This window comes from Venturia canescens, chromosome 1 (assembly GCF_019457755.1).
Source record: "Venturia canescens isolate UGA chromosome 1, ASM1945775v1, whole genome shotgun sequence".
Classification (NCBI taxonomy): Eukaryota; Metazoa; Arthropoda; class Insecta; order Hymenoptera; family Ichneumonidae; genus Venturia; species Venturia canescens.
The window spans coordinates 27,598,745-27,611,707 of record NC_057421.1 but is presented as its reverse complement, the minus strand read 5'-3'; the positions used below and the strand labels follow the sequence as shown (position 1 = coordinate 27,611,707).

General features: G+C 40.0%; 1 protein-coding gene across 6 annotated transcripts in view; it reads right to left on the bottom strand.

Moving 5' to 3' along the window:
• Positions 1-7,292: 7,292 nt before the first annotated feature.
• Positions 7,293-12,963, bottom strand: part of LOC122411519 (acid sphingomyelinase-like phosphodiesterase 3b) — a 28,983-nt gene continuing 23,312 nt past the window's right edge. For all 6 annotated transcript variants that reach the window (XM_043420379.1, XM_043420398.1, XM_043420390.1 and 3 more), the window contains 4 exons: positions 12,372-12,552; positions 12,113-12,222; positions 10,925-11,100; positions 7,293-10,660 (listed from right to left, as the gene is read on the bottom strand). In XM_043420379.1, coding sequence (XP_043276314.1) covers positions 10,417-10,660; positions 10,925-11,100; positions 12,113-12,222; positions 12,372-12,552 — 711 coding nt within the window. In that variant the 3' untranslated portion in view covers positions 7,293-10,416. The remainder of the gene's footprint in view (positions 10,661-10,924; positions 11,101-12,112; positions 12,223-12,371; positions 12,553-12,963) is intronic.

Genomic DNA, 12,963 nt, shown 5'->3' with positions numbered 1-12,963 from the left:
TCACTGCACTCACTGTGAACGCAGAGGCTTGTTAATAACTAGCAGGAAATAGAGAGAATCAAGTTTGGAAGCAGAGATACCACGCTTATCCTGGAGGCATTCAACTGCGTATGGTCATTGTTTCGATGTTTAATTGCGCTTTACAAGGTACCTCCAGTGCTAGACTATGTTTGCTCGCAGTTAATGAGACTGTTAGTTTAAAATATTGGACACCGAGCGATTTAAATAATTCGACGAAAAAAATTCTACTTTGTTCCATCGACTTGCAGAGCTGTCCCATTAATAAATCATTTATGACATTTTTTTGGCTAAAAATTTTTATGACTGCGGTAAACAATATTTTGAATAAGTCGAAAACTTGAGAGTATTTTGAAATATGGAGCAAACTCCTAATTCATGTATATAACGATAGTATTTCGTATTCATATAAATTGTGTAAAATATCGCTTGATTTTGAGCATTTCCAAAGCGTGCCTTGAACTGCGATTTTTTTTGTTATCTAGCATGCGCAAAAGCGACTAATTTCTCGACGATTTTTGCTTTTCGGACGAATACACTTTGCTGCATCCATTTGAAAAGAACAGTATCACTTTTTCCACACGATCGAGTCTTCGTTCTATCATTTCGAATCTATATAAATGAATTATTTGAAGATAGCAGAATTTATAGGACACTAATTATAGGAATTTCGCTTGGTCTTTATTAAATCATCAATCGCACATTCGAGGCAGATATTCCGAATAATTATAAATGTGACATACGTGAATGATGACATACGTCGAATTTGCAGATTGAAATACTCAAAATTAATGATGACTCATGAGTGCCGAGTGAACGTTGTAATTATTTTCGATATGACTGAAGTTCACCAAAGATCCTGGTAATCGATTCATCGTGTTTTATAGTTTGTGAATTTATATATGTTTCTGTTTCTATTCGCACAGATTCACAGATTTGGCACTACTCGAGATGAACAAAGATTTTATCTGATTTCACTGTCATTTATATTATTTGCAATTTCATTCCTTCACAAGTAAATGCATTTTGGATGCGACCTAATTATGTTCAACTCCCTTAGTGCCTGCTGTCAACGTCAGGGTCCTGTCAGGTCGCCTGGTGATTCGACACACGATTGAGAGAATACGATCCATTACATCGGATAATTCAAGACGTTGAATTTCAATTTGAATTTACCATGCCGAAAGTCGTGATTAGACGTTCAGCATTAACATCACATTATATTAGTATTGAACGAGGATATCAGCTCATAAATTTTCTGTGTACCGATAAATCGATTGACGTTTATTTATGAGGTAGGACAGAATTACAGATTGAACGTTACGAATGAATGAATATGAAGTATCAAAGTCTTTCAACCACAAACTTCCACATAAAGTGGTTGCTCTTCCGCAGCCACATTTAAGTTTTCTATCAACTGTATAAAGTAACTCTGCAATAGTAAGTTTGTAACAAACAAATTGGACTTTCCAGCGTTCACGAAGTAATATGAAATTCAAACAAATTTTCTTGCACCCGGGCTAGAGGCATGCGCAAGGAATTTGTGCGAGGACACCCCGCACACATAGACACTTCTCTCAAGTCTGCTTACATCGTGTGCTGTGCAAGTCTCGTGTGTAACTTCCGTAAAAATTATTGCGGAAGTATGTTGACGCTCGAGCCCACATGTAGCCCTCATCCCAGGGCGTTCCGATAGATATTTACACATCCGAAATACGCTTTCGGCAGAAACACGGTGGTAAGGAAAGTTCATTTTCCTAATAGTATTGAGAGACATATGTGACGGTATTCTCAAAATGAACGATCGCGACGTGCTCATTGGTTTCAATTTTCAATTCAATTCAATGAAAATTTCAATTTTCAAAAATCTTTCAAACCGCGAAAATTCTACACTTTTTAATATTTCTGTATGATTTTAGTACAGACGACACTGCCTTACACATCAAAACGCTCTTTGGTTTTTTGATCTCGGATAAACCAAACCCCCGGAATAGTGGAGAGGATGGAGAAATATATGGGTTCCTGTGGAGTAGTTTTACATCGAATCTATCCGAGATATCAGAGTTAAAAATTTGATCACAGCGTTGAGAAACCAATAAATATAAATCCTTCGAGTTTCAAAAGTCTATGTTTTTATTCCTCGCCGCAAAAGAATCGCGAAAAAATCCGGCTGCACACGGGGTGATCTCCTTACAAAAAAAACGACAAATTATTTAAAAATTTTCAAGAGATACCCGGTTTTTCCCAAAATCTTTAATTCTCTGAAAATGCAAATCATCAATTCGCGATTCGTAAATTCTGTAGTTGTTGAGAGTAAAAAACATCACGAGTGTCTCAAGCTTCTATAAGGTACAATACTTCCTCAGGTTTTTCCCTGGTCTCCCTTATTTATAGACAGAAATAGGAAGACTGGCAGGAGGAAGACACGAGTACGATACCGTTCATTGGTACGTAGTACATACTAAGCGTAATCGTGAATTTGGGATACGTCTCCGTTGCATTCCAGGAACGAAATTCAACGATGCGGTGGGTGTAATTTAGCGAATATATAGTGTCGGAAGACTGTTTGGTTGGTTGGCATATCGGTATGCAATAAACGGACTAGCTCGCCTCGGGTGAGGAGTCTCCATTTCTCTTTCTGCCGGCGCGAGAGAGCTTCGATTTGCCTCATCATTGCTTTCTCTTTCTCCACCCTATACCAGCGGAAAAACAACGTCTCTGAACTATTCCGAATATTCGGACGGGAATCGACGTGGAGAAGTTAGTACCAGCAAATCGGTGCAGCTGCTCCGTGCCGGTGCGGAAGTTGGCCAGTTTACCGCGCGTGGCATCGCCCGCTATTGCGAATGTCGACGAGAGGAAGGACGCTCGATGAACTCTTATCGAATTATAGCATTCTGTGTGAGCATTGAACAACCGTTATAACTTGAATACCAAGATCCCTGTTGAAACTTTCCGACGGACCGTGCGGCTACGGGCTACATGGATTTTCTTGTTCCGACCGCTACACTCTGTACATCTTCCGCTGTTATTGCTATTTAGTCTATCCCAAAAGTTCGGCCATATCGATAGGTACCTGGAATCCCGATTGCATCGTCCACGTGTACAACGCTCGTGTAGATAGAATTTACAGTTGTTGTTTTACAAGATTCTCTTGGTCTCGAGGTAGTTATGAAACTCAGGTACCGAGAAACTCGATGGGAGATATTAGAGCGAATACCCTTTGACGCGAGATAGACGGATTGGTTGGGAAATTCGAGAGAGCTTCGCGCCGCGTTGACGGCTGCCGAGTGAAGAAAGAATGGAAAGCTGTTTTATATTCGTCGTGGTGTAAGGAGCATTGACAAGAGCGCAACGAATTACATAGGAGCAAGTATAAAGCGGGAGACGCGAAGCGTGGAAGAAGGGAAACCAAAAGAATATGAGTTTGGGAGGAATGTATGTGCAAAAAGGAGTTGAGACAGCAGCGCCACGAAGAGAAGCGAGCCAAGATGCCTCGAGTTGAAGAAGGTTTTGAGCGAATGAGGTGGAACGGGAAAGTTGCACGTTTTTAGTCGCGAGATTAGAAACGCATGGCAGGACTCTCGAGAAAAAGATGCCGAGTTGACACGCTCGCGGCTTTTTTCTGCCTGAGAAATCGGGCAACATTCGTAAATGGTAGAAGCCGAAGAAAAGATACTTTAAACTTGTGATCCACGCTCGTATATGCGACGATGGCTCTCGCCTACCCGGATGCCTGAACGGAAGCAATATTTTTTACGCGCTTCGCGACGACGTTTCCGCGTGCCCTCCTTTCTCTCCGCTTTTGGCAATCTTTCATGGACCCCCGTCGCAACCTTGTGTCGCCGCGGTACTCGTTGTTTCATTTACCAGCAACGCATATTTCTCAGTTCCTCAGACACTGTCGGGTCCATTTGAACGAAGAACGAAATTCAATATTTATCTTGTTCCCAAGAAATGTTAAATATTTCCGAATTGTAGTGATTCAACTGCGTACATATTTAAGAAGGAACGTGACCGATGAACGTTAAAACTCATGTGAACGTTAAAACGCGATCCTACCTACGAATTCTTCTCATTTCGCCATCTCATTTTCTGAAGAGCCTTCACCCAACGATAGGAAGCTTACGAATTATTCGTCAGTGCCAAGAGTACTTGGCAAAAGGGATAAGGAGTGACGCGTACATAAGACGAGGGATAAGTTGCCTCTTAGCGTTTTTTTTTTTATTCTTCCTCGCGAGTCCCCTCGTGCTGCAATCCTCTTCTTTCCTCGTATCTACGTGTTTGGTCGTCGTAAGTACGAGAGGAGCTTAAGTGGTGTACTCGAGCGATTAGTCCGTAGGTGTAGAAAAGAAGAAGTCATTTCCTCGGCTGTTGGATGGAGAACGACAATGGGAATGAGGCAAATTTCTATAGAACATGCCGAGCAGACTATTCTTGGAGCGTGAACTAATTTTAACACACAAAGCTTCTCAGAATCGCGTAAAAAATTTTCCCTCGAAGATCCTTTAAATGCTATAAAACTGCAAGATTTTTCATAACTATAAATTGCCTCGTTACCAGCATTCAAATACTCCGGTATAAATGAATTTTCTTATATTTATTTGTCGTCACATATTTTTTCCTATGGTTATTCAAATTCAGTCCATCACACGCGTATATTAAGCCAACCGAATCGATAGTGCTCGAGAGCAAACGTACGCGTAGTTAAGAATATCTGGTAACCTATATAGCCAGCTCTTCTTCCTGATACCAGCATGATAGTATCTGTTCTCCTATGAAGCATTCGTGTAACAGATATAATACTCTCTACAATTTATAACGTCTTAAAGCGGGCACGATCGCAATACACTTGGGTAAAATATCCTTTATAGTTTCGAGAGAAACGGGAGACGAGGATAAAAAGAGCGGGAGAGGGAAACTGAATGGCATTTTGCAAAAACGGGAGTTAATACTAGAGAGAAATGATACGAAGCGTACCCGCTGGTTTTAGTACCCTTCGCGTTACACGGAACGGCGGATAGGTATACGCAAAGGAGTAATAAATGTAGATGTATTTTGAATCGATCGATGAAGAGTTTTTGAGCGTTTTTTTCTCTCTCTCTTTCTGTCTCAGGCTCTCTATCTCGTTCCCTTTGCCGCCTTTCATTGTTGCTCAAACTCTTGCTAGCTCTAGTTCATGAAGAAAATGCTGAGTCGTCTGTAACGTTTCCAGATATTTCAAGCAAATCTAACTCTCGCACCGTTCTTCGATCTTTATTGCCAATTCGCTCGACACATTTCCACGAGCGTTTTCCATTGGCGGACTGCTCCGAGCTAGACTATCCACCAGGTGGCTCGTACACCAGCGGCATCGAGGTTCTGATTTCTCTCGTCCTACCCAATATCCGTTTACACATGTACGCATATGTAGGAACTGCTCTCATAAATGGTCTGCGAAGACCCGGTGGGTTTGAACCAACGAGTGAGCAAGCGAGACGACCAGGGTTATAGCGGGGTTTGGGAGGCGATGTGCAAGGATTTGCGCGACGCTTGCTCGCCGCGCGTTCCCTTTTCTCTCTGCGTAACATATGTACACACACCTATCCGCCTATACATACAGAGTGAGTGCGGTATCAACTGTACTTCGCACTCCATAATCCACGCGGGTGCCACCATCCGCTGTTCACCCCATTCCACCCTCAACCTCAACTCTATCACGCTCTTCCATACATGTACTTCCCGCCTGTAGTCTCTATCCTTTATACCGGTTAGCTCCGGCTTACCCCTTCCTCGCTCGCCCCCTCCGCCGGTTCATGCTGTTTTCGACATTTTTATTTTCTCACTTTTTTACGGTACTTACTCACGGGCATTATTGCCACGTGTAGTCGACGTTGCAGCTCGGTACATACTGCCGGGATAAAAATACAAATGAAATTCTCTATTAGCGTGTATCGGCAAGCTTTCAAAACGCTCGAGCTTCGTACTTACTGCTTCAAACGAGATCGGATGGGGATAACGGCTTTAAAATGTTTTACGTACATTCATTTTCTCGCTTTGAATACCATATACCAATAGTTCGATGCATGCTCCTGCATTTTATCGCGAGAAAACATTTTTCACAATGAAGTATATTCTTCGTACACTACAATGCTCTTGAATAAAAAAAATCACGAGGATGAAAAACATTTGTAGTCTCTCAGTTTCAATGTATTTTGTTATTTCAATGGAACTGATAGAAAGAGTTCAGTCATCGATTCGAAGAGCTTAAAAGAGCGATCGTTGAAATTGTTCGGTTAAAAAAAAACCGTGGAAAAGTGCTTTTCAGTGAATTGCGGACTAGCTTTTTTGGCGCAACGCGTGTGAAGAGGTGAGGAAGATAATATGTAATGATTGGTAAGAAATCGTTCTTTTGTTCGTTCTCGCCGTTAAACACTTTCCCGCGGCATAACAGCCTGTCGTTGATCGGTGCATAAAACAGTAGGGCTTAATTCCGAAAAGATAAATAAATATGTCGATACGGCTGCGGAGTGTTGCTCCAATTTAACGCTTTCTTACCGTATAGGACCATTTGGAAAATCGGTTTTCTGACACGAGCCCCCATACACGACGGGCACACGTGAGGGGCTTAAACAGAAGGCTTTTAACTAATTTAACACGCGTCAAAAACTCGTTCGCGTGTGCATCGGTACTCGAAGATTCGTTGAACGACGAATCTCACGAGAAGAAAGCTTCGAGCGGGCGCGTTCTGAAGGCGCGATACGAGTGTTCCCATAAGTATGGACGAGAGCACGAGAACCCGTTGGGATAGTACGCTCTCTGCTGGAGGGATTCCTCGATAAATCGCAGAGAAACGGATAAAAGTAAGTGCTCGAAGTGAGTGCGAACCAAAAAAAAGAAAAATAGGAGATGAAGAGGAAGACGAGAACAAAAGTGGTACACGATGTTGAGGGATCCAGGAACAAAAAGCTTCCCTCTCGGTCGTCTCTGATCGGTGTGTTGCTGGTTATGTACTTACATAGATAATAATATGACAGATGTTATGCGGTAGACCGTATAGATGTTGATGGTTTAATTATCACACGAATGAGGCAAAAATGGAGGGAAACAAGTGCCTCTTTATCAAAAGCATTCGTCGATCGTGCGATCGAAAATTAAAATTGGAGTAATGGATTGTATATAAAGTACAAAATTGATGTGAATTATACATGAACGGAACACAATTAATTTGAGTATCACGGGAGCAATTTTTCGTGCAACAGAGGTAAAGGTACTAAATAATTATATGATATCCCTTTACAAGGTCATTTGATATTTTATTATTTATTAATTCAGTTATGAAACACTTCGCTGAATGAAGAATTATGAATTGGCTTTTCATCGTGTACACACATCCCATATACATAAACTATATAATATATAATAAATATTAAATATGCGTATATACGTACGTGTATATCCGAGATAAAATTACAGTTGTTTGACAAAGTTTACTGAGAAAATGACGCATTTCCACCATCATTTGCGTGGCAGGATTTGAATTTGATGTCGCAATAAAGAAAAACGCTCTCACCCCTTTCTCGTTTTGGGAACCAAAAAGAAAAAACACTGAGAAAAGGTTTTAAGCGCACTCACACTTGACGCATTTGTTTCTAGCTAAGAATTACATTAATAACATGTATATAATTAACGCCAATGTCATATAGAGCATCCATAGGTACACAAAGTATATGCTAGTGATAAATAGGTCGATATTTTTTATTATACACGAATGACCGTAAATGAATGTTTTCTTCGATGTACATACACGTTCGTTTATACATATATGGGATATGAAGAGTTTTCTTTTATACTGCATATGGGGCATTCCAATTGAACTTACACAGCCTCGAGGTCTGCTTAGTAATTATATTTTCCTTCGACTTATTTTTTTCATAATGCCTCTTGGCGTTATGCTAATCGAAAAATTCAAATTTAATAATATACGCCGGCTCAATCATCTGCTTACAAGATATAAAAAATATTTTATCATACAAATTCTCCTGGTAAATGCGATTTCTTCTCGTTCTAATGCCAATTACTTTTTATAGGCTTACATCTTATTTCCCCGCTGCCAGCACTATCGTCGACAAAAACGATGGAGAACATTTCTCAGCAGCTAAACACTCCGGTATTCGAACATCATATCCATATTTGGTGATGCAGTTATTCATCTAGTGTCTTGTACACGCCCGTTTATTTGCAAAAGTTTCAACTTAAATAGACAATGCAGTCGAAATATCGAGAGATCTAACTAGTTTATGCCGAATGCCCCATCTATTAAATACTTGCCGAAATTTTACGTATGACATGGGAGTTCTCGGGGTTACACATGATATTCTATACCGTGACACGTCTAAATAACTTGTCAAAAATAACTTAAAAAAATAACTTTTGTAATAATAAACCCCGAAAAATAACTTCTGCAATAATGATTTTATTTTCCAAACACTATTTCCGCACACACACACACACACATCGAAGGTGCTCCCAACCCACCCAACGAATTCGCACACACATCAATTGTACTCCAAGCCCACCCAATGATTTGTCCTTTGAATCTCTGAACAATAGCTTTCGGACGATGATAATAATCCTCGTATCGTCTAAAAGTTATTGTTCAAAGATTCGAGTAATACGATGTAGCGAATATTGTGGAAAATAAAATTATAATTGTAGAAGTTATTATCACGGGAGTTATTATTACAAAAGTTATTACTACGAAAGTTATTTACGCAAAAGTTTTTTTTTTAAGTTTTCTTTGACAAGTTATTTAGACGTGGAGCCTTCTATACTATGTACACAACACGTCGAAAATTCAGTTTGTAGCCTCAGGTTTGAAAAAACATAAAAATTAAAACCGAGCAATAAAGTCAAAAATCGAGGAATTTACATAGCTCATGCCGAATGCCCCATCTATTAATTATTTGTCGAACTTTACGTGACATACGAGTTTTCGGGTTTACACATGATATTCTATACTATGTACACAGCACGTTAAAATTTCAGTTTTTAGCCTCTCACTTGTTTCATTCCGCTTGGTAATTCATACGATTTTTATTTTCTCTTCGGTTAGGCAAATACCTATGCGCTACAAAAGTTGTGCAGTGTACGGTCAGTTTGAATATTAACGGGTCCATCGTAGAGCGGGAAATATGAGATTCATCAAAAGCTCACACCTTTTCGTAAATTCTTTTTCACCAATCGTGGTTTTTTTTTTTTGTTTTTTTTTTGTTTTTTTTTTTTCATCGACACGGACACCGGGGTAGTATTGCATGTGACGCGTGAGTGAACGCGCTGTGCATTGTTCTATAAAAAGTTTGTTTTTTATCTGTGCAAACAAGTGTTAGTGGATTGATATAGAAAATTGGCAAGAAAAGCAAATGTATACTTCGACCGATCACAATGAATAGTGAGGGAAATGTGAAATAAATATTTACCCAGGGAATCGCGTTGGAGACGATACATTATTGAGCTTGCTCTGTTGAGTCATGCTCAGGATGTATCACGGATGTACGCTTGCTAAATTCGATCAGCCCGAAAAACGTTTTTCAAACAGCGCGAAGGAAATTAGGACATGATGACGGCTTCCCCTTTTCACAAATCAATATTTCGGGCAACATTATTTTTGGAACGCTTGCAAACGGAGCAGTACCTAAATACCCTGAACAACCCACACCGATCGTCAAACGAATAAATCAAGTAACGATTGGTGAAGTTTAACTCGTGCTACAGGAACGGGGATCTTTGATCACTCCCATAATCCGGCGTGTTTGCATCAGCCAACCCACGCTTTCACGTCGCGATGAACTTGTAATTTCATTCGGTTACTGGCTATTTGCATGGACTTTTTGTAAAACGTATAAATAACGACGACCAAGTTCACTCGCTCGAAAATAGAGAGAACCCGTTACGTCACGAATGATGTTTACAAAACAACAATAACAAAAACAACACGCGTTGGATCATAAAAGTAATCGAAGATAAATATGCCCCGTTTGCACGAAAGTTTACACAGAAGCGTACTTTCTCTATTTCTCGCGTTCTCACTCATTCCCATTTCTCTTTCTCTCATCACAATATTTATTTAATTAAATTACTCGTTGCTCTATCTTCATATCACGTGTACGAAATTATCATTAAAACTTAAACACTCGTCGATTAATGTCTCTTGAGTATTACACTTATGAATTTCTGTCACGTAACCACTTTGTTGCTTCGGACGAAATTTTATTGACAAGAAAACGACATTTGAATTTGTTTAAACTCACGTTAGGTTAGCAGAATTGAGATTTAGCCTAGATCTTATTCGGTGGGAAGTGGAATGCGTTTGCGAGGGATTCGGAGGTAGGTAGTTCATCAGGATTTCGTATTTGGCGTCTATCGACTGCGAAACAGAGATAGGAGGGCGAGGAGGAGGTAAGGCGCGAGGTAAAAGTGTACAGTAGGTGAGCACGCGGTCGCGAGAGCGTAGGCATACGACGCGAGGCAGGTGTTGTAAGAGCTCGGATTTACTCGTGTTACCGCGCAATAGTGACGCAATACGCAGGCACTGTTCAGCGCCCCGCAGCCCCAAATTTCTTCTACTTCCCGGGGCAATGATACAGCGTTCGCGGCGTAATATCTGCTCAGAAAAACAGTGTCGGATAAACTATGCTTAAAAATAATCTGCGTCAGTCGGTATGGTTGTATTGTATTCGGTTGAGACAAACCGATGATCCCGACGATTTGTAATCAATTGAGAGTTTTATAAAAAAACTCGTCGTTCTCTATGAAAATTTGATAATTCATGTCCGAGTAGCATTAAGGCACGTCCTCCAGACAAAAATTATCGAGAATTTATCGTTTTCCATGAATTAGTGATTACAGTACGAACGGAAATACTAACCTTACAAAAGCGCTGTCGTCGGTCTGGGTGAATCGATCCGCAAGATCGTGGAGACTGTGGGGCGTTATCTCCTCAAGATGATAATACTCGAGAAGGGAGTATTCGGTTGCCCAATTTGCATTACCGTCGATATTAGCTTTTGGGAGATCGAGGTAAAATTGCGTGTAATCGAGAATCTGTTTCGAAACACATACGCTCATTTTAGATAGCGATATTATGATGCCTACTATTTAGACTTTCATTGAAAATCATATCATTGAAGAATGAACTAATAAAACGATCGATTCGAGTGTCTGATTTTTTGGTACATGTTATTGAGGAAGATCATGCGTTACTTGTGATTCAAAAAAGCACCTGAACTTTTTGCTCATTTCATGATGAAAGAAACGATTAAAATTTATTCTCGTAATTATTAAAATTATGTGTTAAACTTATTTGTTGAGATTGATTAATTATTAATACAATGACAACGGTTAAAATACTAGCGTAGTAAAATCATCAAGCAAATTGTGACAGCAGCCATTTTCTATTTATATGCGTATACGTATCTATATTTTAAACCAGATGGCTCATGGTGTTGTCAAATCTTCCACCGTTTATGTCGTTATTACTCGTTAACCTCAAATATGTGTTTTTTTTCTATTCCCAAGTCATTTTTACTGGTAACAAGGCTTTCTCGAGACAACATTGATATCTAAAAACGTTCTATTTTCTTATTCTTGTTTTTGGCTCTTTAAAGTTGGGAGGATTTTATTTTATTAAATCCAAATGGTCGCACAGAAGTGTGCCTGTCATAAGAGCCTGTGTATAACCCTTCAAAAATTTTTTTTTAATTTTTCGTTAATTGTTTTCTCGACATCTGGACCATGGATCCTATAATAATTCCGGGAATAGATGCACGCTGTATATTTCTAGCATATTTCCAAATTTCAACTCTTAAAGTTAGAATTTTCGGTTTCCATTAGATTCGCGTGAGCTTCCTCAACGTTTTGTGGCGTTGGATCAGATTGAATCAAAGTGAAATAGTGTTGCTCAATCGCGATAAACAACGGCAGCATTTCATTGATTAATCATTCTGAGTGATTTAAGAAAATTCCAATTGTATCCCAGTCTATAAGTTCAATGCATCAAAGAATAATGAAAACAAACCGACAATTATCGGAACAGAATCACAATTAAGGCGTGTACCTTTCCCGTACTCGTTTCGAACTTATAAAGTCGAAGTCCTGGATTGTTCGGTCCATTGGCTCGTCCCGGCGTGACGCTCGGTGTCATCATTATCCAAGATACCGGCACACCTGCTCAACGTCAAGTTTTCATAGATCGCACGTGGAAGAGTGTCAATCTCTTTTATTTAAGAGATTTGTGAAGGGTACTTTACATTTAAGCGGTTCAACGTGCATATCGACAGTACACTTTGGGACTGGAAACATTAAAGGAGACATACCACCGTCGCTGTAGATCGTGCGAAACGTATCCGAGTGCCAGTGCCCGAAAAACTGTCCTGCAATTATGTCCGAGTATTGTTTCACCAGTTGCAGATAATGGAGGTTGTGCCGATCGCTCATTACTCTCGCTCCGCCATCGCGTTCCTCGACTCCCGGTGGCGTATGCCCTACTACGTAAACCTGATGAATAAAACGTTGATTGCCGGCATGATCACGGTATCTTTTCTTCTTTACGACGTATAAAAAGTTTCTCCTTCCTTTGTGTTATGTGCTGGACAAAATTATTTCCGTAGTAAAAAAAAAATGATCTGTGAATGAATAGATAATGCGAGACCACAATTAAAAATGAATGTTTTTTTTCCTAACGCACGTCGGGCATCGACAGGAGCGTTGGCTTCTACATGGGACTGTCGTAAAGCTACCTCAACTTATCTTCTTCACTCTTGTGACAACTTTGAAGTGATTATACGAACTTTTCGGGTGGTGAAAGTGAGAACTTGGCAATGCTATTAGGTCCTCGTCTCGAAATTCTGAGTAGAGTGTCATCATCCTCTTCGTCCTCCGGTCCAAGCTCACTTCTGGCTCATTCTC